The following is a 26,100-nucleotide window of genomic DNA, read 5'->3' on the forward strand; positions in this document are numbered from 1 at the left end:
TTTTAATGATCCCAATGTTTACTCAGTGCAGCAGGCTATATTTACTACTACAAGTCCTCTGCTGTAATGCTGAAAAAGAGCCAAACAACCTAGCAGACATGCTAGCAGCTACTGTATTTGATGAATGGAATATGATGACAGCTGCCAGCCCTGCATAAAATTACTCTCTCTTGCTAATCTTACACTAGTGGTGCAGGCGAAGTCCCCAATCACATGTGACCACCCAACTCCCGCCCTTTCTCCATGCAGACAACAGGTTTCATTTACACAACTCACCAGCTATATTAACAGCCAAAAACTTTATGATGTAACAAATTGTACAAAACAGGGCTGAAGCACCATGGGGCTGATGCAGAGTTGAAAATATGGTGACTGGCACTGAGGAATAAACACAGCAACAGATGGCATCAGGTCCAGGATTCGATGGGAAGCAATCAGTTGACTGAAGGCAAGATGGCGGCACCCATGCCCTGGCTGGATCCACGTGAAAACAAACAACTACTAGCAGCAACACAGTGTGGGACATGTCCAGACAATTTGGGGAACAGATGTAAAGTTATGAAGTGACAGCGCTGGGCACGGTAACGGGGTCCGGCAGACCAGTGCATGACATTTGGAATATAATATGCCCAATTTACTTCCAACTCTGCATCAAGCGCCATTTATTATTGCTACTCATTTCTGCATATAAGCATATATTACTAAATCTTCTGCATAACAAATCTGAACACTATTTAGTACTGTATATATTTAACATATTTCAAATAAGCAGGGTATCTTCTAGACATGGAGAACAGAACTATTTCTGAAAATGATGGCAAAACATTGTATCCACATCTATCGGAACATCTCTTAAGCAGAACATGCTAATAGTAGCATCCCCAAAACTTAAAATTAAAAAAACAAAAAAAAAAAAAACACAATTTAATACACTATTATAAATCTGGGATTTAAAAGATTCCTCTGCAAAATCTATTACAACTCCATAAATACTGAAGTTATCCGCGATAGTACACAAAAATGTACTCTTATTGTAAGTATTATAGTGTACAAAGGAAAAAGAAAGACTATGTTGGGGCACACTCGATGAATATGAAATATGTTAAAACTTAACTTTTAGTAAGATTTTACTTACCGGTAAATCTATTTCTCGTAGTCCGTAGTGTATGCTGGGGACTCCGTAAGGACCATGGGGAATAGACGGGCTCCGCAGGAGACATGGGCACTTTAAGAAAGAATTTAGATTTTGTTGTGCTCTGGCTCCTCCCTCTATGTCCCTCCTCCAGACCTCAGTTAGAGAAACTGTGCCCAAAAGAGCTGACAGTACAAGGAAAGGATTTTGGTAATCCAGGGCAAGATTCATACCAGCCACACCAATCACACCGTATAACTTGAGATAAACATACCCACTCAACAGTATGAACAACAACAGAGCAACAGGTCCAACCCTGATGCAACCATAACATAACCCTTATTGAAGCAATAACTATAAACAAGCATTGCAGAATAAGTCCGCACTTGAGACGGGCGCCCAGCATCCACTACGGACTACGAGAAATAGATTTACCGGTAAGTAAAATCTTATTTTCTCTAACGTCCTAGTGGATGCTGGGGACTCCGTAAGGACCATGGGGATTATACCAAAGCTCCCAAACGGGCGGGAGAGTGCGGATGACTCTGCAGCACCGATTGAGCAAACACAAGGTCCTCCTCAGCCAGGGTATCAAACTTGTAGAACTTTGCAAAAGTGTTTAAACCTGACCAAGTAGCCGCTCCGCAAAGCTGTAATGCCGAGACCCCTCGGGCAGCCGCCCAAGAAGAGCCCACCTTCCTAGTGGAATGGGCCTTAACTGATTTTGGCAGCGGCAATCCAGCCGCAGAATGAGCCTGCTGAATCGTGCTACAGATCCAGTGAGCAATAGTTTGCTTTTAAGCAGGAGCACCAAGCTTGTTGGAAGCATACAGGATAAACAAAGACTCTGTTTTCCTGACCCTAGATGTTCTGGCTACATAAACCTTCAAAGCCCTGACCACATCAAGCAACTCGGAATCCTCCAAGTCAGTAGTAGCCATAGGCACCACAATAGGTTGGTTTATATGAAAGGATGAAACCACTTTCGGCAGAAATTGTGGACGGGTCCGCAATTCTGCTCTATCCGCATGGAAAACCAGATAGGGGCTTTTATGTGACAAAGCCGCCAACTCTGACACACGCCTAGCCGAAGCCAAGGCTAATAGCATGACCACCTTCCACGTGAGATATTTCAACTCCACCGTTTTGAGTGGTTCAAACCAGTGGGATTTCAGGAAACTCAACACCACGTTAAGATCCCAAGGTGCCACTGGAGGCACAAAAGGGGGCTGCATATGCAGCACTTGGTAAATTTTCTCGGTGCCGTGGAGAGACCAAACGGCAACGTCTGAAATTGGTAATGACAATCCTGTACCACAAATCTGAGGTACGCCTGATGAGGTGGATAAATGGTGACATGAAGATATGCATCCTTTATGTCCAGAGACACCATAAAATTCCCCCTTCCAGGCTTGCGACGACCGCTCTCATCGATTCCATCTTGAACTTGAACCTTTTCAGGTATATGTTCAGGGATTTTAAATTCAATATGGGTCTGACCGAACCGTCCGGTTTCGGGACTACAACATGGTCGAATAATAACCCCCTCCTTGTTGAAGGAGGGGAACCTTGACCACCACCTGTTGAAGATACAATTTGTGAGTTGCAGTTAACACCATTTCCCTCTCGTGGGGGGAAGCCGGCAGGGCCGTCGGTGAGGGGGCATCTCCTCGAAGTCTAGCTTGTATCCCTGAGACACAATATCTATTGCCCAGGGATCTAACAGGGAGTGAACCCACTTGTGGCTGAAATTTCGAAGGCGTGCCCCCACCGGGCCTAGCTCCGCCTGTGGAGCCCCAGCGACATGCGGTGGATTTTGTAGAGGCCGGGGAGGACTTCTGTTCCTGGGGGAACTAGCTGTGTTGTGCAGCATCTTTCCTCTGCCCCTGCCTCTGGCAAGAAAGGACGCACCTCGGACTTTCTTGTTTCTTTGTGATCGAAAGGACTGCATTTGAGAATGTCGTGGTTTCCTAGGCTGTGCGGGAATATAAGGCAAAAGATCAGAATTACCAGCCATAGCTGTGGTGACCAGGTCCGAGATCCCTTCTCCACATAATCCTCAGCCTTGTAAGGTAAACCTTCCATATGCCTCTTAAGTCGGCATCACCTGTCCATTGCATGTTCCACAGGACACGTCAAGCAGAAATCGACATAGCGTTGACTCTAGAACCCAGTAGACTAATGTCTCTTTGGGCATGTTTTTTATATATATATCTAAGATAGCATCTTTATATATATATATATATATATATATATATATATATATATATACATACTAGGGTCTCAATCTCTGCCGATAATGTATCTGTCCACGCTGCTACAGCGCTATAAACCCATGCCGACACAATCGCCGGTCTGAGTAGTGTACCAGAATGTGTGTAAATGGACTTCAAAGTACTTTTACTGCATGCTATCTGCAGGATCCCTGAGGATAGCTGTTAAGTCAGCGCTACCTTTTGGGCAAACGTGACACCATAGGGGAAGATTCCCATCGTATCCTGGCCCTAGTAGGGAAAGGATACTCCCTGAGAATTCTTTGTGGGAAACTGCAGTCTCTTGTCTGGAGATTCCCGCTCTTTTTCTTCATGAGAGGAGGGAAATTTACCTCCGCTTTCTTTTCCTTAAACATGTGTACCCTTGTGTCAGGGACAGATGAGTCATCAGTGATATGCAAAACATTTTTTATTACAATAATCATATATTGAATACTTTCCTGCCATTTTGGCTGTAACTTTGCATTATCGTAGTCGACACTGGAGTCAGACTCCGTGTCGATATCAGTGTCTATTATTTTGGATAGTGATCATTGAGAGACTATGAAGGTCTCTGCGACATAGGAACAGACATGGGTAGATTCCCTGTCTGTTCTCTAATCTTTTGTGCAATAAATTTACCTTAGCACTTAATTTCACATATCCAAACAGGTGTCGGCGTTGTCGACGGAGACACCACTCATACACACATTTGCTCCATCTCCTCGTTAGGGGAGCCTTTTACCTCAGACATGTCGACACACACGTACCGACACACCACACACTCAGGGAATGCTCATCTGAAGACAATTCCCCCACAAGGCCCTTTGGAGAGACAGAGAGAGAGTATGCCAGCACACACCCCAGCGCTATAAACCCAGGAATAACACAGTAACTTAATGTTAACCCAGTAGCTGCTGTTTATATTAATTTTTGCGCCTAATTATGTGCCCCCCCCCTCTCTTTTTACCCTCTTCTACCGTGTATCTGCAGGGGAGAGCCTGGGGAGCTTCCTCTCAGCGGAGCTGTGGAGAGAAAATGGCGCTGGTGAGTGCTGAGGAAGAAGCCCCGCCCCCTCGACGGCGGGCTTCTGTCCCACTTAAATATACATTTTCTTGGCGGGGGCTCATACATATATACAGTGCCCAACTGTATATATGTGTACTTTTGCCAAAAGAGGTCCATATGCTGCCCAGGGCGCCCCCCCCTGCGCCCTGCACCCTTACAGTGACCGGAGTATGTGAGGTGTGTGGGAGCAATGGCGCACAGCTGCAGTGCTGTGCGTTACCTCAGTGAAGAACAGAGTCTTCTGCCGCCGATTTCGAAGTCTTCTTGCTTCTCATACTCACCCGGTTTCTGTCTTCCGGCTCTGCGAGGGGGACGGCGGCGCGGCTCTGGGATCGGACGACGAGGGTGAGATCCTGTGTACGATCCTCTGGAGCTAATGGTGTCCAGTAGCCTAAGAAGCAGGACCTAGCTTCAGAGAGTAGGGCTGCTTCTCTCCCCTCTGTCCCATGATGCAGGGAGTCTGTTGCCAGCAGAGCTCTCTGAAAATAAAAAACCTAACAAAATATTTTCTCACAGCAAGCTCAGGAGAGCTCACTGAACAGCACCCAGCTCGTCCGGGTACAGTCTCAAACTGAGGTCTGGAGGAGGGACATAGAGGGAGGAGCCAGAGCACACCAGAATCTAAATTCTTTCTTAAAGTGCCCATGTCTCCTGCGGAGCCCATCTATTCCCCATGGTCCTTACGGAGTCCCCAGCATCCACTAGGACGTTAGAGAAATTATAGTTAATCAGAAAAGAAGAATGGACACAGATTTACATACAAAGAACAGTCACCTTGGATGGGGTTAAATGGTATTAGTATAAGGGGTTGACATACCCCATGTTGACATCAAGCAAATTGCTAAGTGTGCGTAACCAATTCCAATACGCCTCTGGTGAAAAATATTAAAATCAAAGATGATATCTTAGTATATCAGGAGTATAATATCATTATAGAGGAAAATCATTTTCAATGATGGTAGATATACTCCTTGATAATGGCTCCCTTGGTATTTGTAATGGTTGTGCTATGAAGCTTCTTTCTCTGGTACGTAGTCTTGCAAAATTGTAGTTCTAATTGGTAGAATAGGTATAGAGGTAAGGCCAATGTTTTCTCCACCACTTCTGCTGTTTGTTGATGATTGGAGCTACTGCACCTGATATTGCAAGGTAGTCACCTGACCTTGTACTGATAAGGCCTGTCACTGCTTTGCTTCCAAGATCAGATAGATTTGGGCGTAGCCGGTGAAGTATGGCAGTAGTAATATGATTCAAACAAATGAGAGTGTGTGTGGTTTCGGCATTTATACCAAGTTGAGAACTTCTGCTGTCCCGGTGATCTGCCCCAAGTCCCTGTTACAACTGGGTTCTCGAAACAAAGAAAAGTGGAGAGAGAGAGGGTGCCCCAACTTCTGCTGTTAACCGTCATATAGGATTATAGTGGACGGTGAATGAGAGAGAGGGGTTACAGAGGGGAAAAGGAGGTGGTGAGCTGCTGAGACTCCCCAAAAATTACCATGAATAAATGTCTAACAATGACAATATTAGACATCTACTCTCAAAGGCATTGTGAAAACCAATAAATAACCTTTCATTGTGAGTGATGGTTTGTCAAGTAATTTTAGATATGTAAAAAATTGCACACAGTGAACAAGCCACACAGTGGTGAAACGGCCCGTCCGTGAACTAGTGGAGTCCACACCTGCTCTCTTGGTATCGTATAGCCCACTGTGGCTTTCTTTATTATAGAAACCTCTCATACAGTGGCTTTCTACTCTATTTTAGCAATATATTATTTTTCTCTTTGGTGTAAATTTCTTTAGCCTACATGGAAACTATTTACCATTAATGTGCCTCATGCCTAACTGCACTATTTGGTATGCCATTAGGTGTTTTCCTATTCCATGTGGGTTACTAATGAATGAATTATATTTATAACCTAACTAGTACTCAGATTAATGTGTTGCATATTTTATTGCACAACCTTTGCAGGAAATTAAGTGGTACCTTTTCCATGTGGATTATCATTGAATGTATCGCATAATGTACTGCCAATGAATGAAACATATTCATAATACTCTTGCAATCTTTTACATATCTAAAATTACTTGACAAACCATCACTCACAATGAAAGGTTATTTATTGGTTTTCACAATGCCTTTGAGAGTAGATGTCTAATGTTGTCATTGATAGACATTTATTCATGGTAATTTTTGGGGAGTCTCAGCAGCTCACCACCTCCTTTTCCCCTCTCTCTCATTCAACGTCTACTATAATCCTATATGACGGTGAACAGCAGATGTTGGGGCACCCTCTCTCTCTCTCCACTTTTTCTTGTTTTGAGAACCCTCTCACCCACTGCCGGATATCAAGTTCCCTGCAATGCAGTTGTAATAGGGACTTGGGGCAGATCAGCGGGACAGTAGAAGTTCTCAACTTGGTATAAATGCTGAAACCACACACACTCTCATTTGTGTGAATCATATTACTGCTGCCATACTTCACTGGCTACGCCCAAATCCGTCTGATCTTGGAAGCAAAGCAGTGACAGGCCTGATCAGTACAAGGTCAGGTGACTACCTTGCAATATCAGGTGCAGTAGCTCCAATTATCAACAAACAGCAGAAGTGGTGGAGAAAACATTGGCCTTACCTCTATACCTATTCTACCAATTAGAACTACAATTTTGCAAGACTACTTACCAGAGAAAGAAGCTTCACAGCACAACCATTACAAATACCAAGGGAGCCATTATCAAGGAGTATATCTACCATCATTGAAAATTATTTTCCTCTATAATGATATTATACTCCTGATATACTAAGATATCATCTTTGTTTTTAATATTTTTCACCAGAGGCGTATTGGAATTGGTTACGCACACTTAGCAATTTGCTTGATGTCAACATGGGGTATGTCAACCCCTTATACTAATACCACTTAACCCCACCCAAGGTGACTGTTTTTTGTATGCAAGTCTGTGTCCATTCTTCTTTTCTGATTAACTATAATAAAAGCTAAGTTTTAACATATTTCATATTCATCAAGTGTGCCCCAACATAGAGTCTTTCTTTTTCCTTTGTACACTATAATTGATACCATTGACTCTGGGAGCACCACCAACTTTTACATCAAGCACCCCTATTAGGGATCCTTCTATTGTTACATACTGTTGCCCACTCGCGAGGGTATATATACAACTCCTTGCGATTTTAAATCCAGTGCGGTGCCGACCCCTACTAGTCTACTCTTATTGTAAGTAATCAGTGAGACCTTTTGAAAATATTTGCTTTAAAAGTAAACAAAGCCACTTTAAAAAAAAAAGAAAAAGAAAAAAAAAGAAATCCATAATATGGTGCAGGTGGCATAATATGGTGTAAGGTGCATTACTGTGTGGGCTTAATATGGTGGAATTTTTTTCAAATTTTTTTCCTATGGTGGCTGAGGCCTGTTGGTGCAGGGTGAAAAACTGGGGTGTAAGGCAATCTTTTCCGCAAGGCCATACCCATTTTAGTGAAGTGATGCCCCCTCGCAGGTAGTGCGCAAAATATATATTTTTTTACATCTGTATGGAGGTAGAGAAATGCGCATTTTAGAATGTCTATGGGGAGGGGGAGGGGGCACATTTGTTTACTGTTTGCCCTGGGAGCCAAATTGCCTGGAAACAGCCCTGCTCTGGGTCAGGACCCATCATGCTCTATGCATTGAATTCATTTATATACAGTGAACAGCTATGTGTGGTAACCCGGGCAACAAAGATAAACAATTCTGCCTAATAAAAAATAACATGGCTGAACAGCACAGGCAGTTGACTGAAAGATAGAGCTGTGTCCACAATAAAAGTTACAGAATGGCATGTGCAAGCCAATAAAGTCTGTCCATATAAAGAGACAAGAAGATTACAAGAAGATTACCTTACAATTACCTTACAATTAATTACCTTGTAATTACCTTACAAGAAGATTAATTTCCCAAACCAAATGATTCATCAATTCTACATTTTTTAATTACAGAAAACACATTTCTATGAACAATACAAATATTTCAGTTTCAACATTCAAACTACCAAGCAAAAACAACTAAATGATGAGGATTATTATTATTATTATTATTATTATTATCATCCATGCATTCTAGTTAATTGTAATTAAAACCCCTCAAAAACTAATTTTTATCATTGATGCTAATTCTGAAATTGCTTTGGTCAGTCAGAAGATATAGCAAGCATGCAGCAATGATGCAGGACACAAAACAAGGGAATTTTGTATGAAATGGTTGAAGGTACAGACATGCACAAGCCGCCATTACTGGAAAGGTTAGCGATTACTCAGATTACAGGGCTAATAGATGGTGATGGCGGTTTGGATGTATGCGTGAAATACCTTTAGTCCAAGCCAGTAAGCCCATATTACAGCAATAGCAAGTTTATTCCTAGCCTCTTCCTTCAGTCGTCTCAGTTCCCTTCGCGCCTGTGATGCATTTGAAAATGTGGTTAAAGAGAAGCTTAGAAAGCATAAAAAGTTATAGCAGGAATCCAGGAACCAGGAGTGAGGATACCAGTGAGGTAAAACATTTGCTGCAGCTTTGGTTTTGTAATAGTAACTATTAGGTTAGTTGAAAGATCAGTACAGTTAAAAGTCTTCATAATATGCTGTGGTTCCAATGCTTGCACTCTACAGCGGTAATGAAACCCTATTAATGGTCTTACCTGTGTTCCATGCCAGTAAGATGCAATTGTGGTAGCTGCCTCATTGCACCGCTTCTGGTACTTAAGTTCCCTAAGAATCTTACGGGCCTAAGAACGAAAGTAAAATATCATTTACCAAACGTTTGGCACACAGCAAATTCTTTAAAAACTAAAGCAAGAACTAACTGAAAGCACCATCCCAATAAAAACAAAAATGAGAAAAGATATGGGAAAAACAGGTTTCCATTACTGTCAGGACTGTAAAGGCTGCAAAACAATACCACCGACTACTCATTTAATCTCCAAGCAAACAAAGGGAGTTAGCTACTTCTAGAAATGTCCATCAGTATATAGGGTAAACGAAAAGAAATATAAAGACTATCATTTCTGAGCACGTCTACAATATCAGGAAAAGGATAATCCACACTTCCATAATAGGAACTCTAAAGGTCTGAAATTTGTAGGAATTAGTAGCACCAAATTGGAGACAGGGAGATATACAGATGTGTCCTCATACATCTAGCCTCAATGCACCACGCAGCATGAGATGCATAGCGCGAGTGTGCCACCAGGTTCCATGCAACTCTACTAGCGTTGGGAGTCTTTTTGTGCCGAAAATGTGACTAGGAAGCCCCAGAGACTGTATGGATTTATTTGATATGTGACAATTGTATACTGGTTGACAACAGGACTTGTATTGGGAAAAAAGCTGCAGCTGCCACATTGTACCACTTTGTGTACAGATTCAGAGACTCAGACGCACACAGATATACAAGTGTCATATCAACTTAATGAGTCTCCTGGTGCATCCTAGCCACATCACATTGCCACTAAGAAGCATTTTTGCCGCAAAAGGTGCCCAATGCCAGCACAGTCTCGCCCAAGGGACCTGGTGCACATAGAGGGGCTGTTTGGCGTGACTGCACCAATGATATATGAAGACACAACTGTAACCACTGTGTTAAAGAAAACTGAAAGCAAGTGAATCTACATTATGGGAACTTTAAATTCACATGGACTAAATATAGATAAGGAGCTTAACACTTTACGGACATAAAAGAAGAACAGCACTGAAGAAAAGAAAATCCCTTTTTTAACATTAATTTTCAATCATTTTACCGTATCACATATAAATAACAGCTACAAAGCTACATTACAAAAGCAGTGGTACAAAGCTACATTACAAAAGCATTACAACCATTGCTTCGAAAACCATATGATTCTTAATTTCATTTCCGGCTGTATGCCATTTCTATTAAAAAAACAACAAAAAACGTTTTCGTACAAAACAAAGTTTTTCACAAAAAAAAAAAAAAAGACATACTGTAGAATAAAAGGGCTGCATAATAGCCCTCATTTAGATCCCGAAGGATCTGCGGAGCATGCTGCAAAGTACCGAACACTGAGACGCACCCGTACTACACATCACACTTACTGACAGTCTGATGCTGTTTGGTGGCCGTGAGGCGGATGGCGACAGCCTCTGTTTCTTTAAACAGAGGCGTGTCTCCAGCATTGCGGGGGAGGGAAGAGGCCAGGATCTCCATCACAGGACTGAAATTTCCTAACTTGTGTGTACCAAAAGAGGTGGCCGGCTTGCGCGACCCCATGGTGTCGTAGATAATCCAATACTGCGCCCTAGGATACAGTTCAGATCAGTAATGCCTGCACGAAGCACAACGCCTCCGGCTGCATTACCATATTACAGCTATCACTGCTGCTTCTACAATATGTAAGCAGCAGAGATAGCAACTCAAACCACATCTTAATGACGGCCAATGCCCATAACAGCATCCTTGACAAAGTACACATACACACAAAACGCGTTGGAACCTGTCAGATTAGCACTAAAGATCCCCCAAATCCAATCATAATCTTGCTACGTCTGGTTCCTAGAATCGAACTCTGCGGCTGGAGTAATAGCAGGAAGAAGGACCAATGCAAGAAAGAGCCACAGAAGACTAGAGGGAAATAATAGGGTAAGGATAGGCCTACATCACCTCTTACCATATGTATATACAGGATTGGACTGGCCCACAGGGGAAACCACCAGTGGGCCCCATTGCCTGGCGGCCCACCTCCTAATCTAAGGATCAGGTTCCAGACTGTGCACTTGAATTATACATCATATATATGTTACCTTATGGTGTATTTTCTACAGTGCATTGCTGTAATTAATCTGTTATTAATCTGGTACATTATCATGCATGCAGCAGATTAATTTACTGTATATATTTATGAAGGGGCCCCTCTCTAATGGTTATTCAAACCAATGAGGTGGCAGGCCACACCCCCTCTGCAGACTGGTCACACCCCTAACATAGGCCCCTACCACTGCATTCCCCCGGTGGGCCCTACATGCCCCAGTCCGACACTGTGTATATACCTGGTTGCTGTTTACCCAGGCTCAGTCATTTCATAAAAAAATCTTCAACATTGTCTCTATGTAAGGTAACTTTTGTTGCAATCAATTGTAACATTTTGACTTTTGTTTTTATGGTTGCCATGCGAACAGCACACACCTAATCTAAAAGTGTGAGGACGGGATTATTGTTTACCACCAGCACAACTATGCATGGGTAGAGATCAGCTGCAGCAGAGGGGACTAAGGATCAGTACTCTACTCCCTGACCTACTCTCCACTTCACCCTGTTATAAGGTGTGGGGGCGGGGCTATGTTGGGGGGAGTAACAGGAGGTAGGTCATCTTTTGGCACTGAGGGTGGGATTGCTACCCCACAAAAATGTTTAGTTTTTTTTGGATGGGGGTTAGATATATGTAACATTATAAATGACATGTATAGTGATACAAGGGGGTGGGGGGGGGGTCACTATACAGTGGGGGCCCTTTGACACTGGAAGTGAGAGTAGGGGCTCTGACACTGGGATATTGTACCACTACGGGGTGTGGCTTGATAATGCTGCCGAATCTTTGTCCACTGGGGTGGGGCTATTTCTTATAGGGGGTGTGGGAAGCAATTTTACAACGGGGGCCTATGGACACAGGGGATGGGATAGGGGGTGCAAACAACCCTTATGTATATATTTCTTTTAAGTAAAATATTTTAATACAGGTTGAGTATCCCTTATCCAAAATGCTTGGGACCAGAGGTATTTTGGATATCGGATTTTTCCGTATTTTGGAATAATTGCATACCATAATGAGATATCATGGTGATGGGACCTAAATCTAAGCACAGAATGCATTTATGTTTCATATGCACCTTATATACACAGCCTGAAGGTAATTTTACCCAAATTTTTTTATAACTTTGTGCATTAAACAAAGTGTGTATACATTCACACAATTCATTTATGTTTCATATACACCTTATACACACAGCCTGAAGGTCATTTAATACAATATTTTTAATAACTTTGTGTATTAAACAAAGTTTGTGTACATTGAGCCATCAAAAAACAAAGGTTTCACTATCTCACTCTCACTCAAAAAAGTCTGTATTTCGGAATATTCCGTATTTCGGAATATTTGGATATGGGATACTCAACCTGTATAGTATTAAAAATACTTTTTAAACTTTATTAAATGTAAACGAAAAACAAAATTTCTGAGCAGTTTTTGTAAAAAATAAAAAAAATTGTCAGTTAAGTGGTTAAGCAAAAAAGGAAAATGGAAATGACAATGGATGACTCACCTTCCATCCTCTGGTAAAGGATTGTACCACAATGGTAGAGCTCTTAATCCGCTTGTACTTGTTCTGTTGCTGTGTTGGAGAAAGGGAGAACATTACATCAGGCAATATTTAGTGGCTTGAATGACAAAATATTTCTATTTTGGGTACCAGAGGAATTTGTGGTTTGTACTACAATGATAAATAATACAATATAAATAAGTGTCCTTTGTGCTGTTACAGAAAGGACATCATTGCTGTGGAAAACATAGTGATTTGTGCCAAAGATCTGTGTATATCTGTGATTAACATTATGGAAGATTTTAAGGCACTAATATCGTCATTTCATGCTGCTCACTTTCAGAAAGCAGTTACACTGCTTGCATTGCATCTAGTAAATTTAAAGAAGGACACCTATTGATGCAGGCGATAGTGCACAGTCACAGGTCGGTCAATCGCCCAGACAAAGCCTATTGCATCTGTATTGTCCTGGGGAGGCAGAAATAACAGTATTACTGTACAGGAGGTTTCCCTCCTCAGTACTTCAGTTTGTGCTGTCACTGCTCAAAACATACAGGCGATTACTGGGCTCTCACCACTTCTCCACCTGCATTCCTGTACAGAGCATGGTTAGAACAATGGGGGAATTTGGCTGGAGAGCTGGCGTATTTTAATCTTTACAATTTGTGCTGTTATATTAACTGTGTGACTATATAGTCAACATCGCAAGGAAAGTTGGTGCAAATCGCAAGGTGTTAGCCACCTTGCAGTCCCAATTCGAGGCCGATGCGCACTCCCGCTGGATTGGTATCGCAAGGCTAGATAGACAGTGCAGGCAAGTCAATTTTGACTATCTAGTACAGAGGTTCTCAAACTCGGTCCTCGGGGGCCAACACAGTGCATGTTTTGCAGGTAACCCAGCAGGTGCACAGGTGTATTAATTACTCACTGACACATTTTAAAAGGTCCACAGGTGGAGCTAATTATTTCACTTGCGATTCTGTGAGGAGACCTGCAAAACATGCACTGTGTGGGGTCCTGAGGACCGAGTTTGAGAACCTCTGATCTAGTACAAAGTATAGCCAAGTCAAAATCGCACATAGCCAATATCGCAAGCACACAGGCAATATCGCATAGTCTATATCGCATAGTCCGAATCACAGAAAGCCAAAAAATCACCATGTGTATGCACCTTAAGACTATATGCATTTACTACATTAAGCAGGAGGTCCTAACTAGAACTGGCAACTAGCCACTCTAATGGAATCCAAATACAAGTGCTATCTCAGGATCATTTTCCAGAGGAACTCTAATGCCCTCAATTTAGTCACTACGTCTACTCCTTATACACCCACAGCTGTGTGTTTTTTTTAAAGATTTCTTTTTTTAAATATTATTGTGTTTTGGTGTGTTATTGCATGTTTATGTTTAACAAGTTGGTATATATTTATATATAAGTTTACATAGCTTCATATGCTATGAATATTTTAGACATTCACTACAGTGGGAGACAGTGTTCCATGCCACAGTACATTTTCACCTCTGCCCTACTTCTGTACCTATTTGGTAAATACAGCTACTTCTGCTTTATCCATGTAAGTTTTACATCTATAAATATATACACACACACGAGTCACTTTGAATGTATCATATAATTTAAATTTGTTTCCATCGTTATCTGTCTTGTACTTTGAATAGCCCTAGGTCAGATACTGCCTGTTGTGAAGAGTTTCTCTAGCTAGATTATTATCCCCCAACTAATCACACTGAAAAGCAATATACTGTAGAGAAAAGGTAACTTACAAGATAGCGCCTGACCCAGGCAGCCACTACTGTCTGACTCCTCTTCATCAGAAGAAAATGAGTGCGGCACTTCCATCCCTTGTAGATTTTCTGGATTAGAGTTGCTAGGTCTTCTAGACGTTCCTTCCTCAACTCTTCCAGCTTGAACAGCTGTGATGGATAGGACAGAAGATCTTGATGCACACTGTGGTCTAAATTTAGTGACTCAGATAAATGTGATTTAGAAGATGATAGCGAAACTATGAAACAATTTTGTAACACTTTTTGTAACAAAAAATCAATACAATATCGCAGAACAATGCAGTCCAGAAAATCTAAGGATCTATAAAAGTGAAATGAGCCCGCACGCAAACAATTCAAAATGATAGTTTGGTAAGAATATAAATGCAATGCACCTAGTTTGCTTTGTACTGCACAGAGAGGACTGGCAGGGTCAGTTAATGCTACCTTATGTGGTTTAAATTGTGCCTTCTTCTCCCCTCACACAACTGCTCCGTGTGAGAATTACACTGCTAAACCCTACCACCTCACATAGGAAGTACAGAAAAGACCTTGGGGGTATATTCAATTGAAGTCGGATCCATTCCAACATGCATTTGTCGGAATGGATCCGACCAGGGCCATCTCAATTCGACTTTTAAAAAAGTTGAATTGAGATGAGGGAGCAGAGAGGAGGAGATGGGGGAGAGCAGCGTTACAGCAGCGTTGTAGGAGGATGTGGCACCGCCGCTAGACTTTACGGCAGCGTCCACCCGGCTCCACACATGCGCACTGGAGTTGGCTGGGTAGGGAGATATAGCGCATCAGGCTGATGCCCTGTGGAGCTGACAGGGATTGCCGGAGGAGGGAGTTTTCAGTCCCCAGCTGCAGCAAATGGGATCTTTATACATCTTGTCGGTAATACTTCCGCGGTAAAGAGGCGAAGCAGGAAGCCCTATAGTTGCACGATCCGTGTCCGCATAATACAGCTCCACCATGGTTACACTTTGTTCTCTGAACACTTGTGCACGTGTGCGAGATCTTGCTACTGTCGTGAGCTCTTCCATGCAGCCCGGGGCAACTACACTTACAGCTGTTGTATTCGATAGCTGTGCAGGTGTAAGAACAGCCAGCGCCACTGACCATTCATACATTGCCCGGCGTATCGGAGTGCTATCTTTTAGATAACAGCGCCAATATAGACAGGAGAGCACAGCGCCCCAATCAATCAGCACATACTGCTGCAGTCATACATGGGGGCTGACCGGTATCAGCACACATAACACGCGCTGATAGCTCCCCCCCCCATATCGACCTTTCATATATCTACCCCCATTTATTATATTTTACAAACATTCCAAAGTCTTCGAAATATAAGCTATGGCTGAGCTATTTATTGGCAGAAATATAAAGAAGCACCAGTATGTCACATAGGCATACCATTTCCCTGAGCACACTGTGTTTTCTTAGCCTTGGTATACTGAAAAAGCTACAATCAGATAGTCCTGCAGTTTTGCCATGAAAAAAAAGATATATATAATTTCTCATAACTAGCAGCATTGTTAGTATAAAGCCCCTATTGTCATCTCAGGGCTTCAGGGAAAGCACAGCTGTGCTGCTTAAACCCATACTGTACATTACTTTGTCAAACTCAAAACTACAGGAAATGGTGCGAAAAATGTGTTATGGGCCCCTTACATTTAAACCCAATAAACTGCTAGAATCCAAAACTTCATCACTTTTGCCAGCATTAGAAAGACTGACAGAGCTTACAGTAAATAATATATTCAATGCACACTTTCTTCTCACTTTTTTGTATAATAAAATGTGTTGTCAGTACCTGTGACTTTCCTTTAAGGTTGCTTTACAAGTCTATGTACCATTCCAAATATGTGTTGCAGTTATTTATCAACCCCAGCCTGGTTTTCCAATTCATTGACAACTCCAGCATCTGACTTTCTGACTTTTCTTCCACAATGACCTATTCATTCTTATTCTAGGGAATTTCAACATAATCATAGAGAGTTCTGCTGTTACTGCTGCTTATAAATTCCCTGCGCTTACTTTCTCCTGTTGTCCTCCACACCCATTGGTATGGACACTACGTGGACCTTCTATTATCTCAGCTTCTCACACAATGCAGTTTGACCACAACTTCTTTCATTGTACCTCTCTATCTCCTCCACTCCCATCATCACCAAACTCTGTGTGTACTAGTGGTATCTCAATAGCTTTGACCTAATACTCTCCCCTCTTCCTCTATTTCAATTTAACCAGAAATAATGGGTGAATAAGCAGACATACAGTTCGTGGATTACGGATGAATATTTTTGATCTTCCAAAAGAAAATTCGTCTTTATTAATTTCCAAGTCATTGAGCAGCACTTCTACACCAACCCTATGAACAAAATAAAAAGAAAAGATAGTTCTCAATCTGGTAGAAAAAATAAAGCTTACATTTAAACTTGATTCTTAACATTGATCTTTAATGGAAATATATACACAATGTATGCATTATAAGGAGATAAAGAAAGTGCTGGCAATAGTTTAAAGATAACTCATGTATTGAGGCACATTTAGAGTTGGATAAAGGTCTGCTTTTTGTGCAAGAGTCTTGTTATCATAATGCACATGGGGTAAATGTATGAAGCAGTGATAAGAGTGGAGAAATGAGCCAGTGGAGAAGTTGCCCATGGCTACCAATCAGCTGCTCTGTATAATTTTATAGTATGCAAAGTATAAGTGTTACTTCAATGCTGATTGGTTGCCATGGGCAACTTCTCCACTGGCTCACTTCTCCACTCATAACACTGCTTCATACATTTACCTCATGAACTCCTAAAATATGTAGGCATACAGTATGTCTTATATATATTTTGGCGTATATTTGACTTACTGACTTAAATTTCCTTATTATGAAGAGGTTAAGAAGCAGAAGCAGTCAATCAGGGTCCAGATATAATAAGGGTGTACTCATCTGCCTTGTTAAGTATATATTACAGTTTATTACATTTTTTTACAAAGTACTTTGCCAAACAGATTTTTAGTAACTATACCCCTTATTAATTAGTAAACTGCCTATTTAGTGGCTGGAGGGCGTAACATTGATGTGGTAAGAGAGGAACTCCAAAAATAACCCATACTCACCTTCCTTGGCAATGTGGCCTTTGTGGGAATAGAATATACATTCTAATCTATATAAATAGTATTCCTTTTTGAAAGCCCCTCATGGGAAATCAACTAAGTTTTTTTTGCAAACTCCATGTTTTCATGCACATGGACACACTAGAGGGAAAACTGGTCTTTAAGGTCCCTGCAACTCCAATGGGACACACCTCAAAGCCTCAAGCTCTAACGGTATATTTATTTCACTTTTAACAGTTTTTCATGCCAGTCAGAGAACTAAATGTATACAGTAGCAAGGCTCAATGACTGGAATTTTTGAATAGATTACACTCTTCAGCTTAAATATAGTATACATTAAAACTTGTTCTTTACTATCTGACATTAGGAGATTCCCTGAGCACCATTGTTTAATAAAATACCTCTTTGTGTCACGTGCTGTAAGGGAGTCATTAAGTGAACACTTCCATAAAATTAAAAATGTCAAAATAAAAACTTTAAATTATCAAAAGATATGTGAAATATAATTGTGTAACTAAAACAGAAAATAAGAATTTACTTACCGATAATTCTATTTCTCGTAGTCCGTAGTGGATGCTGGGACTTCCGTAAGGACCATGGGGAATAGCGGCTCCGCAGGAGACTGGGCACAAAAGTAAAAGCTTTAGACTAGCTGGTGTGCACTGGCTCCTCCCCCTATGACCCTCCTCCAAGCCTCAGTTAGGATACTGTGCCCGGACGAGCGTACATAATAAGGAAGGATTTTGAATCCCGGGTAAGACTCATACCAGCCACACCAATCACACCGTACAACCTGTGATCTGAACCCAGTTAACAGCATGATAAACGTAGGAGCCTCTGAAAAGATGGCTCACAACAATAAACAACCCGATTTTTTTGTAACAATAACTATATACAAGTATTGCAGACAATCCGCACTTGGGATGGGCGCCCAGCATCCACTACGGACTACGAGAAATAGAATTATCGGTAAGTAAATTCTTATTTTCTCTGACGTCCTAGTGGATGCTGGGACTTCCGTAAGGACCATGGGGATTATACCAAAGCTCCCAAACGGGCGGGAGAGTGCGGATGACTCTGCAGCACCGAATGAAAGAACTCAAGGTCCTCCTCAGCCAGGGTATCAAATTTGTAGAATTTAGCAAACGTGTTTGCCCCTGACCAAGTAGCTGCTCGGCAAAGTTGTAAAGCCGAGACCCCTCGGGCAGCCGCCCAAGATGAGCCCACCTTCCTTGTGGAATGGGCTTTTACAGATTTTGGCTGTGGCAGGCCTGCCACAGAATGTGCAAGCTGAATTGTACTACAAATCCAACGAGCAATCGTCTGCTTAGAAGCAGGAGCACCCAGCTTGTTGGGTGCATACAGGATAAACAGCGAGTCAGATTTTCTGACTCCAGCCGTCCTGGAAACATATTTTCAGGGCCCTGACTACGTCCAGCAACTTGGAGTCCTCCAAGTCCCTAGTCGTCGCAGGTACCACAATAGGCTGGTTCATGTGAAACGCTAAAACCACCTTAGGGAGAAATTGAGGGCGAGTCCTCAGTTCTGCCCTGTCTGAATGAAAAATTAGGTAAGGGCTTTTATATGATAAAGCCGCCAATTCAGAGACACGCCTGGCTGAAGCCAGGGCTAACAGCATGACCACTTTCCATGTGAGATATTTCAATTCCACAGTGGTGAGTGGTTCAAACCAATGTGATTTTAGGAGACTCAACACTACATTGAGATCCCAAGGTGCCACTGGAGGCACAAAAGGAGGCTGTATATGCAGTACCCCTTTGACAAACGTCTGAACTTCAGGCACTGAAGCCAGTTCTTTTTGGAAGAAGATTGACAGGGCCGAAATTTGAACCTTAATGGACCCTTATTTTAGGCCCATAGATAGTCCTGTTTGCAGGAAATGCAGGAAACGACCCAGTTGAAATTCCTCTGTAGGGGCCTTCTTGGCCTCACACCACGCAACATATTTCCGCCAAATGCGGTGATAATGTTTTGCGGTTACATCCTTTGTGGCCTTGACCAGGGTAGGGATGACTTCATCTGGAATGCCTTTTTCCTTCAGGATCCGGCGTTCAACCTCCATGCCGTCAAACGCAGCCGCGGTAAGTCTTGAAACAGACAAGGTCCCTGCTGGAGCAGGTCCTTTCTGAGAGGTAGAGGCCACGGGTCCTCCGTGAGCATCTCTTGCAGTTCCGGGTACCAAGTTCTTCTTGGCCAATCCGGAGCCACGAGTATAGTTCTTACTCCTCTCCTTCTTATGATTCTCAGTACTTTGGGTATGAGAGGCAGAGGAGGGAACACATACACCGACTGGTACACCCACGGTGTTACCAGAGCGTCCACCGCTATTGCCTGAGGGTCCCTTGACCTGGCGCAATATCTGTCCAGTTTTTTGTTGAGACGGGACGCCATCATGTCCACCTTTGGTTTTTCCCAACGGTTTACAATCACTTGGAAGACTTCTGGGTGAAGTCCCCACTCCCCCGGGTGGAGGTCGTGTCTGCTGAGGAAGTCTGCTTCCCAGTTGTCCACTCCCGGAATGAACACTGCTGACAGTGCTACCACATGATTTTCCGCCCAGCGGAGAATCCTTGCAGCTTCTGCCATTGCCCTCCTGCTTCTTGTGCCGCCCTGTCTGTTGACGTGGGCGACTGCCATGATGTTGTCCGATTGGATCAATACCGACTGACCCTGAAGCAGAGGCCTTGCTTGACTTAGGGCATTGTAAATGGCCCTTAGTTCCAGGATATTTATGTGAAGAGACGTTTCCATGCTTGACCACAAGCCCTGGAAATTTTTTCCCTGTGTGACTGCTCCCCAGCCTCTCAGACTGGCATCCGTGATCACCAGCATCCAATCCTGAATGCCGAATCTGCGGCCCTCTAGAAGATGAGCACTCTGTAACCACCACAGGAGAGACACCCTTGTCCTTGGAGATAGGGTTATCCGCTGATGCATCTGAAGATGCGATCCGGACCATTTGTCCAGCAGATCCCACTGAAAAGTTCTTGCATGGAATCTTCCGAATGGAATTGCTTCGTAAGAAGCCACCATTTTTCCCAGGACTCTCGTGCATTGATGCACTGACACTTGGCCTGGTTTTAGGAGGTTCCTGACTAGCTCGGATAACTCCCTGGCCTTCTCCTCCGGGAGAAACACCTTTTTCTGGACTGTGTCCAGAATCATCCCCAGGAACAGTAGACGTGTTGTTGGAATCAGCTGTGATTTTGGGATATTTAGAATCCACCCGTGCTGACGTAGCACTACCTGAGACAGTGCTACTCCGAACTCTAACTGTTCCCTGGATCTTGCCCTTATCAGGAGATCGTCCAAGTAAGGGATAATTAAGACGCCTTCTCTTCGAAGAAGAATCATCATTTCGGCCATTACCTTGGTAAAGACCCGGGGTGCCGTGGACAATCCAAACGGCAGCGTCTGAAACTGATAATGACAGTTTTGAACCACAAACCTGAGGTACCCCTGGTGAGAAGGGAAGATTGGGACATGGAGATAAGCATCTTTGATGTCCAGAGATACCATATAGTCCCCTTCTTCCAGGTTCGCTATCACTGCTCTGAGTGATTCCATCTTGAATTTGAACCTTTTTATGTAAGTGTTCAAGGATTTCAGATTTAAAATTGGTCTCACCGAGCCGTCCGGCTTCGGTACCACAAACAGCGTGGAATAATACCCCTTTCCCTGTTGTAGGAGGGGTACCTTGATTATCACCTGCTGGGAATACAGCTTGTGAATAGCTTCCAATACTGCCTCCCTGTCGGAGGGAGGTGTTGGAAGAGCAGACTTCAGGAATCGGCGAGGGGGAGACGTCTCGAATTCCAATTTGTACCCCTGTGATACTACCTGCAGGATCCAGGGGTCCACTTGCGAGTGAGCCCACTGCGCGTTTAAATTTTTGAGACGGGCCCCCACCGTGCCTGAGTCCGCTTGTAAAGCCCCAGCGTCATGCTGAAGACTTGGCAGAAGCGGGGGAGGGCTTCTGCTCCTGGGAAGAGGCTGCCTGGTGCAGTCTTTTTCCTCTTCCTCTGCCCCGGGGCAGAAATGAGTGGCCTTTTGCTCGCTTGTTCTTATAGGAACGAAAGGACTGAGTTTGAAAAGACGGTGTCTTTTTCTGCTGAGAGGTGACCTGGGGTAAAAAGGTGGACTTTCCAGCCGTTGCCGTGGCCACCAGGTCTGATAGACCGACCCCAAATAACTCCTCCCCTTTATACGGCAATACTTCCATATGTCGTTTGGAATCTGCATCACCTGACCACTGTCGCGTCCATAATGCCCTTCTGGCAGAAATGGACATCGCACTTACTCTTGATGCCAGGGTGCAAATATCCCTCTGTGCATCACGCATATATAGTAATGCATCCTTTAAATGCTCTATAGTTAATAAAATACTGTCCCTATCCAGGGTATCAATATTTTCAGTCAGGGAATCCGACCAAGCCACTCCAGCGCTGCACATCCAGGCTGAGGCGATTGCTGGTCGCAGTATAGCACCAGTATGTGTGTATATACCTTTTAGGATATTTTCCAGCCTTCTATCAGCTGGTTCCTTGAGGGCGGCCGTATCAGGAGACGGTAACGCCACTTGTTTTGATAAGCGTGTGAGCGCCTTATCTACCCTAGGGGGTGTTTCCCAACGTGCCCTAACCTCTGGCGGGAAAGGGTATAGTGCCAATAATTTGTTAGAAATCAGCAGTTTTTTCTCGGGGGAAACCCACGCTTTATCACACACCTCATTTAATTCCTCTGATTCAGGAAAAACTACTGGTAGTTTTTTCACACCCCACATAATACCCTTTTTTGTGGTACTTGTAGTGTCAGAAATGTTCAATGCCTCCTTCATTGCCGTGATCATGTAACGTGTGGCCCTACTGGACATTACGTTTGTCTCCTCACCGTCGACACTGGATTCAGTATCTGTGTCTGGGTCTGTGTCGACCATCTGAGGTAACGGGCGTTTTAGCGCCCCTGACGGTGTCTGAGACGCCTGAACAGGCACTAACTGATTTGCCGGCTGTCTCATGTCGTCAACAGTTTTTTGCAAAGTGCTGACATTGTCACGTAATTCTTTAAATACGACCATCCAGTCAGGTGTCGACTCCCTAGGGGGTGACATCACTAACACAGGCAATTGCTCTGCTTCCACATCATTTTCCTCCTCATACATGTCGACATAATCGTACCGACACCCAGCACACACACAGGGAATGCTCTGATAGAGGACAGGACCCCACTAGCCCTTTGGGGAGACAGAGGGAGAGTTTGCCAGCACACACCAGAGCGCTATATATATGCAGGGATAACCTTATATAAGTGTTACTCCCTGTTATAGCTGCTGTATTATATATTAGCTGCCAATAGTGCCCCCCCTCTCTTGTTTTACCCTGATTCTTGTAGCAGGACTGCAGGGGAGAGTCAGGGAGCCTTCCTTCCAGCGGAACTGTGAGGGAAAATGGCGCTCGTGTGCTGAGGAGATAGGCTCCGCCCCCTTCTCGGCGGCCTTTTCTCAGGAAAACTGGCAGGGGTTAAATGCATCCATATAGCCCAGGAGCTATATGTGATGCATTTCTTTAGCCATATAAGGTTTTTATAGTGTTTTATTGCGTCTCAGGGCGCTCCCCCCCAGCGCCCTGCACCCTCAGTGACCGGAGTGTGAAGTGTGCTGAGAGCAATGGCGCACAGCTGCACTGCTGTGCGCTACCTTATTTGAAGACAGGAACGTCTTCTGCCGCCGCTTTCCCTGGACCTCTTCGCTCTTCTGGCTCTGTAAGGGGGCCGGCGGCGCGGCTCCGGGACCCATCCAGGCTGAACCTGTGATCGTCCCTCTGGAGCTAATGTCCAGTAGCCAAGAAGCCCAATCCACTCTGCACGCAGGTGAGTTCGCTTCTTCTCCCCTTAGTCCCACGATGCAGTGAGCCTGTTGCCAGCAGTACTCACTGAAAATAAAAAACCTATTTAAACTTTTACTTCTAAGCAGCTCAGGAGAGCCACCTAGCATGCACCCTTCTCGTTCGGGCACAAAAATCTAACTGAGGCTTGGAGGAGGGTCATAGGGGGAGGAGCCAGTGCACACCAGCTAGTCTAAAGCTTTTACTTTTGTGCCCAGTCTCCTGCGGAGCCGCTATTCCCCATGGTCCTTACGGAAGTCCCAGCATCCACTAGGACGTCAGAGAAATATTGACTGTTACTTTTTTTGTGCACAAGTCATTTATTTTAGCTGAGAACTCGCAGCTTTCCTAGTATAGAACAAAGGGACAATCCTGGCAGCCTTTCAGAGCGTTAGTAAGCCTAACAAATAAGCAGAAAAAGTACATATGGTAGAAAGCTGTAGGAAATCTTGATACTGCAAAAGGAACAGATTAAAAATTAAATGTGCGCTCGGCTATGTAGGTCAGCATAGCAGAATGTTACTTTTATGTGTTTATATACGTGTGCTATAAAATATACATTTTTATATTATTGATCCTATTACTATATGTACAGTATCACTACTAAAATAGTGCAGCATCAAAATCATTGTTCTACCCTTTACTGTACACTGAGCATCAGAGCAATGGGGAGGTTATAGAGAACTTTGCAATACCATTATACATTTATAGTATACTGTGCACAACCGCAACTTATTTATTTCCAACTTCTGTGTTGTCTTCTAGTTTTTTTTTTTTTTTTAAAGCAGCTGTCCATCCAGTCTGTTGTCCTAATCATTCCCCTTTTACAGACAAGTCCCCTCCCCAAAATAGTTATCTTTAATAATAATAATAATAATAATAATAAATAATAAATATTCCACCCAAATCATTCAGTAAGCTTTAGTATAGTCGTAGATGCTATTATCCTAATTTGCCGCATTCCTTCCCCAAATCAGCTCACTCCTACCACTGTCTACTTGCTTGAAATAGACAATTTGTTATTGATGTCCTACTCCGCCATGAAATACCCACTTAAGTTATGTTTTCAAATTTGGTTCACTTCTATGCTTATCAAAATATTAAATGTAATAGCTATACAAAAACAATGGTCAGGATTCATCTAATTGCCAGGTCAGCCATTTTAAATTGAATACAAGACCTAGAAGCAATGGTTCCACTGCTATTCATTCAGATACATGATGGATCTCTGCAGCTGTTACTTTGCATGCATGCAGAATACACGTGAAACATGGTGCTGTTATGCAAGTATAATTAAGTATAAGTCAATGACCCATTGTCAAATTTATTAGAAGTCTGATAAGTATAAATGAAACGTATCAAAACGCCTACTGTTTATTTTTGAACAATGCTTCAGCAATTGGCAGCACCAGCAATGTCTGAACAATAACAGTGCTGTAGAACATACGGAAAGGTAATCTGATACAAATCACAGACAAATGATAAACACAAGAGATTACAATACCTGATTATTCTAAATATCTCAGCAAGACAGAACATATTGTTGACAAGTTGTATATATTGCACATTGACAACATGCTAGGGCACGTCATACTGGCTGAAGGAATTACCCAGGAATGTGATGTTACATACAATGTGAAGGAAGAGATGGTGATGTCACCGCTCTCACCTTTAGTTACCACAGTGTAATGTATACCTGGCAATGTATTATCTATTTTTTAACAGTATTAGATTGTAGGGAGTAGAAAAATTTGATGAAGATGTAAAAAAAAGAGATGTAAAACAAAACTAATAGGAATGACATGTCATATAGTAGGAAGATACAAATACTAAATAAACACCATGTCATACACTCCGTATGTATGGAATATTTGTCTTTAAAACTTCATATGCACTAAATGGAATGGATGGAAAAAATAAGAATTTACTTACCGATAATTCTATTTCTCGTAGTCCGTAGTGGATGCTGGGGACTCCGTAAGGACCATGGGGAATAGCGGCTCCGCAGGAGACAGGGCACAAAAGTAAAAGCTTTAGGATCCGTTGGTGTGCACTGGCTCCTCCCCCTATGACCCTCCTCCAAGCCTCAGTTAGGATACTGTGCCCGGACGAGCGTACACAATAAGGAAGGATTTTGAATCCCGGGTAAGACTCATACCAGCCACACCAATCACACCGTATAACCTGTGATCTGAACCCAGTTAACAGCATGATAACAGAGGAGCCTCTGAAAGATGGCTCACAACAATAATAACCCGATTTTTGTAACAATAACTATGTACAAGTATTGCAGACAATCCGCACTTGGGATGGGCGCCCAGCATCCACTACGGACTACGAGAAATAGAATTATCGGTAAGTAAATTCTTATTTTCTCTGACGTCCTAAGTGGATGCTGGGGACTCCGTAAGGACCATGGGGATTATACCAAAGCTCCCAAACGGGCGGGAGAGTGCGGATGACTCTGCAGCACCGAATGAGAGAACTCCAGGTCCTCCTCAGCCAGGGTATCAAATTTGTA

General features: G+C 43.1%; 1 protein-coding gene across 4 annotated transcripts in view; it reads right to left on the minus strand.

Annotated features, from left to right (window-relative positions):
• MYO1B (myosin IB) overlaps window positions 1-26,100 on the minus strand; it is a 518,726-nt gene that overhangs the window by 69,410 nt on the left and 423,216 nt on the right. For 2 of the 4 annotated variants that reach the window (XM_063934153.1, XM_063934154.1), the window contains exons 19-23: window positions 16,837-16,930; window positions 14,554-14,703; window positions 12,775-12,843; window positions 9,141-9,227; window positions 8,815-8,901 (exon numbers count right to left, since the gene is read on the minus strand). In XM_063934153.1, coding sequence (XP_063790223.1) covers window positions 8,815-8,901; window positions 9,141-9,227; window positions 12,775-12,843; window positions 14,554-14,703; window positions 16,837-16,930 — 487 coding nt within the window. The remainder of the gene's footprint in view (window positions 1-8,814; window positions 8,902-9,140; window positions 9,228-12,774; window positions 12,844-14,553; window positions 14,704-16,836; window positions 16,931-26,100) is intronic. The other 2 variants (XM_063934156.1, XM_063934155.1) reach the window with 1 other exon arrangement.

Source organism: Pseudophryne corroboree, chromosome 7, assembly GCF_028390025.1.
Source record: "Pseudophryne corroboree isolate aPseCor3 chromosome 7, aPseCor3.hap2, whole genome shotgun sequence".
In the NCBI taxonomy this organism is placed as follows: Eukaryota; Metazoa; Chordata; class Amphibia; order Anura; family Myobatrachidae; genus Pseudophryne; species Pseudophryne corroboree.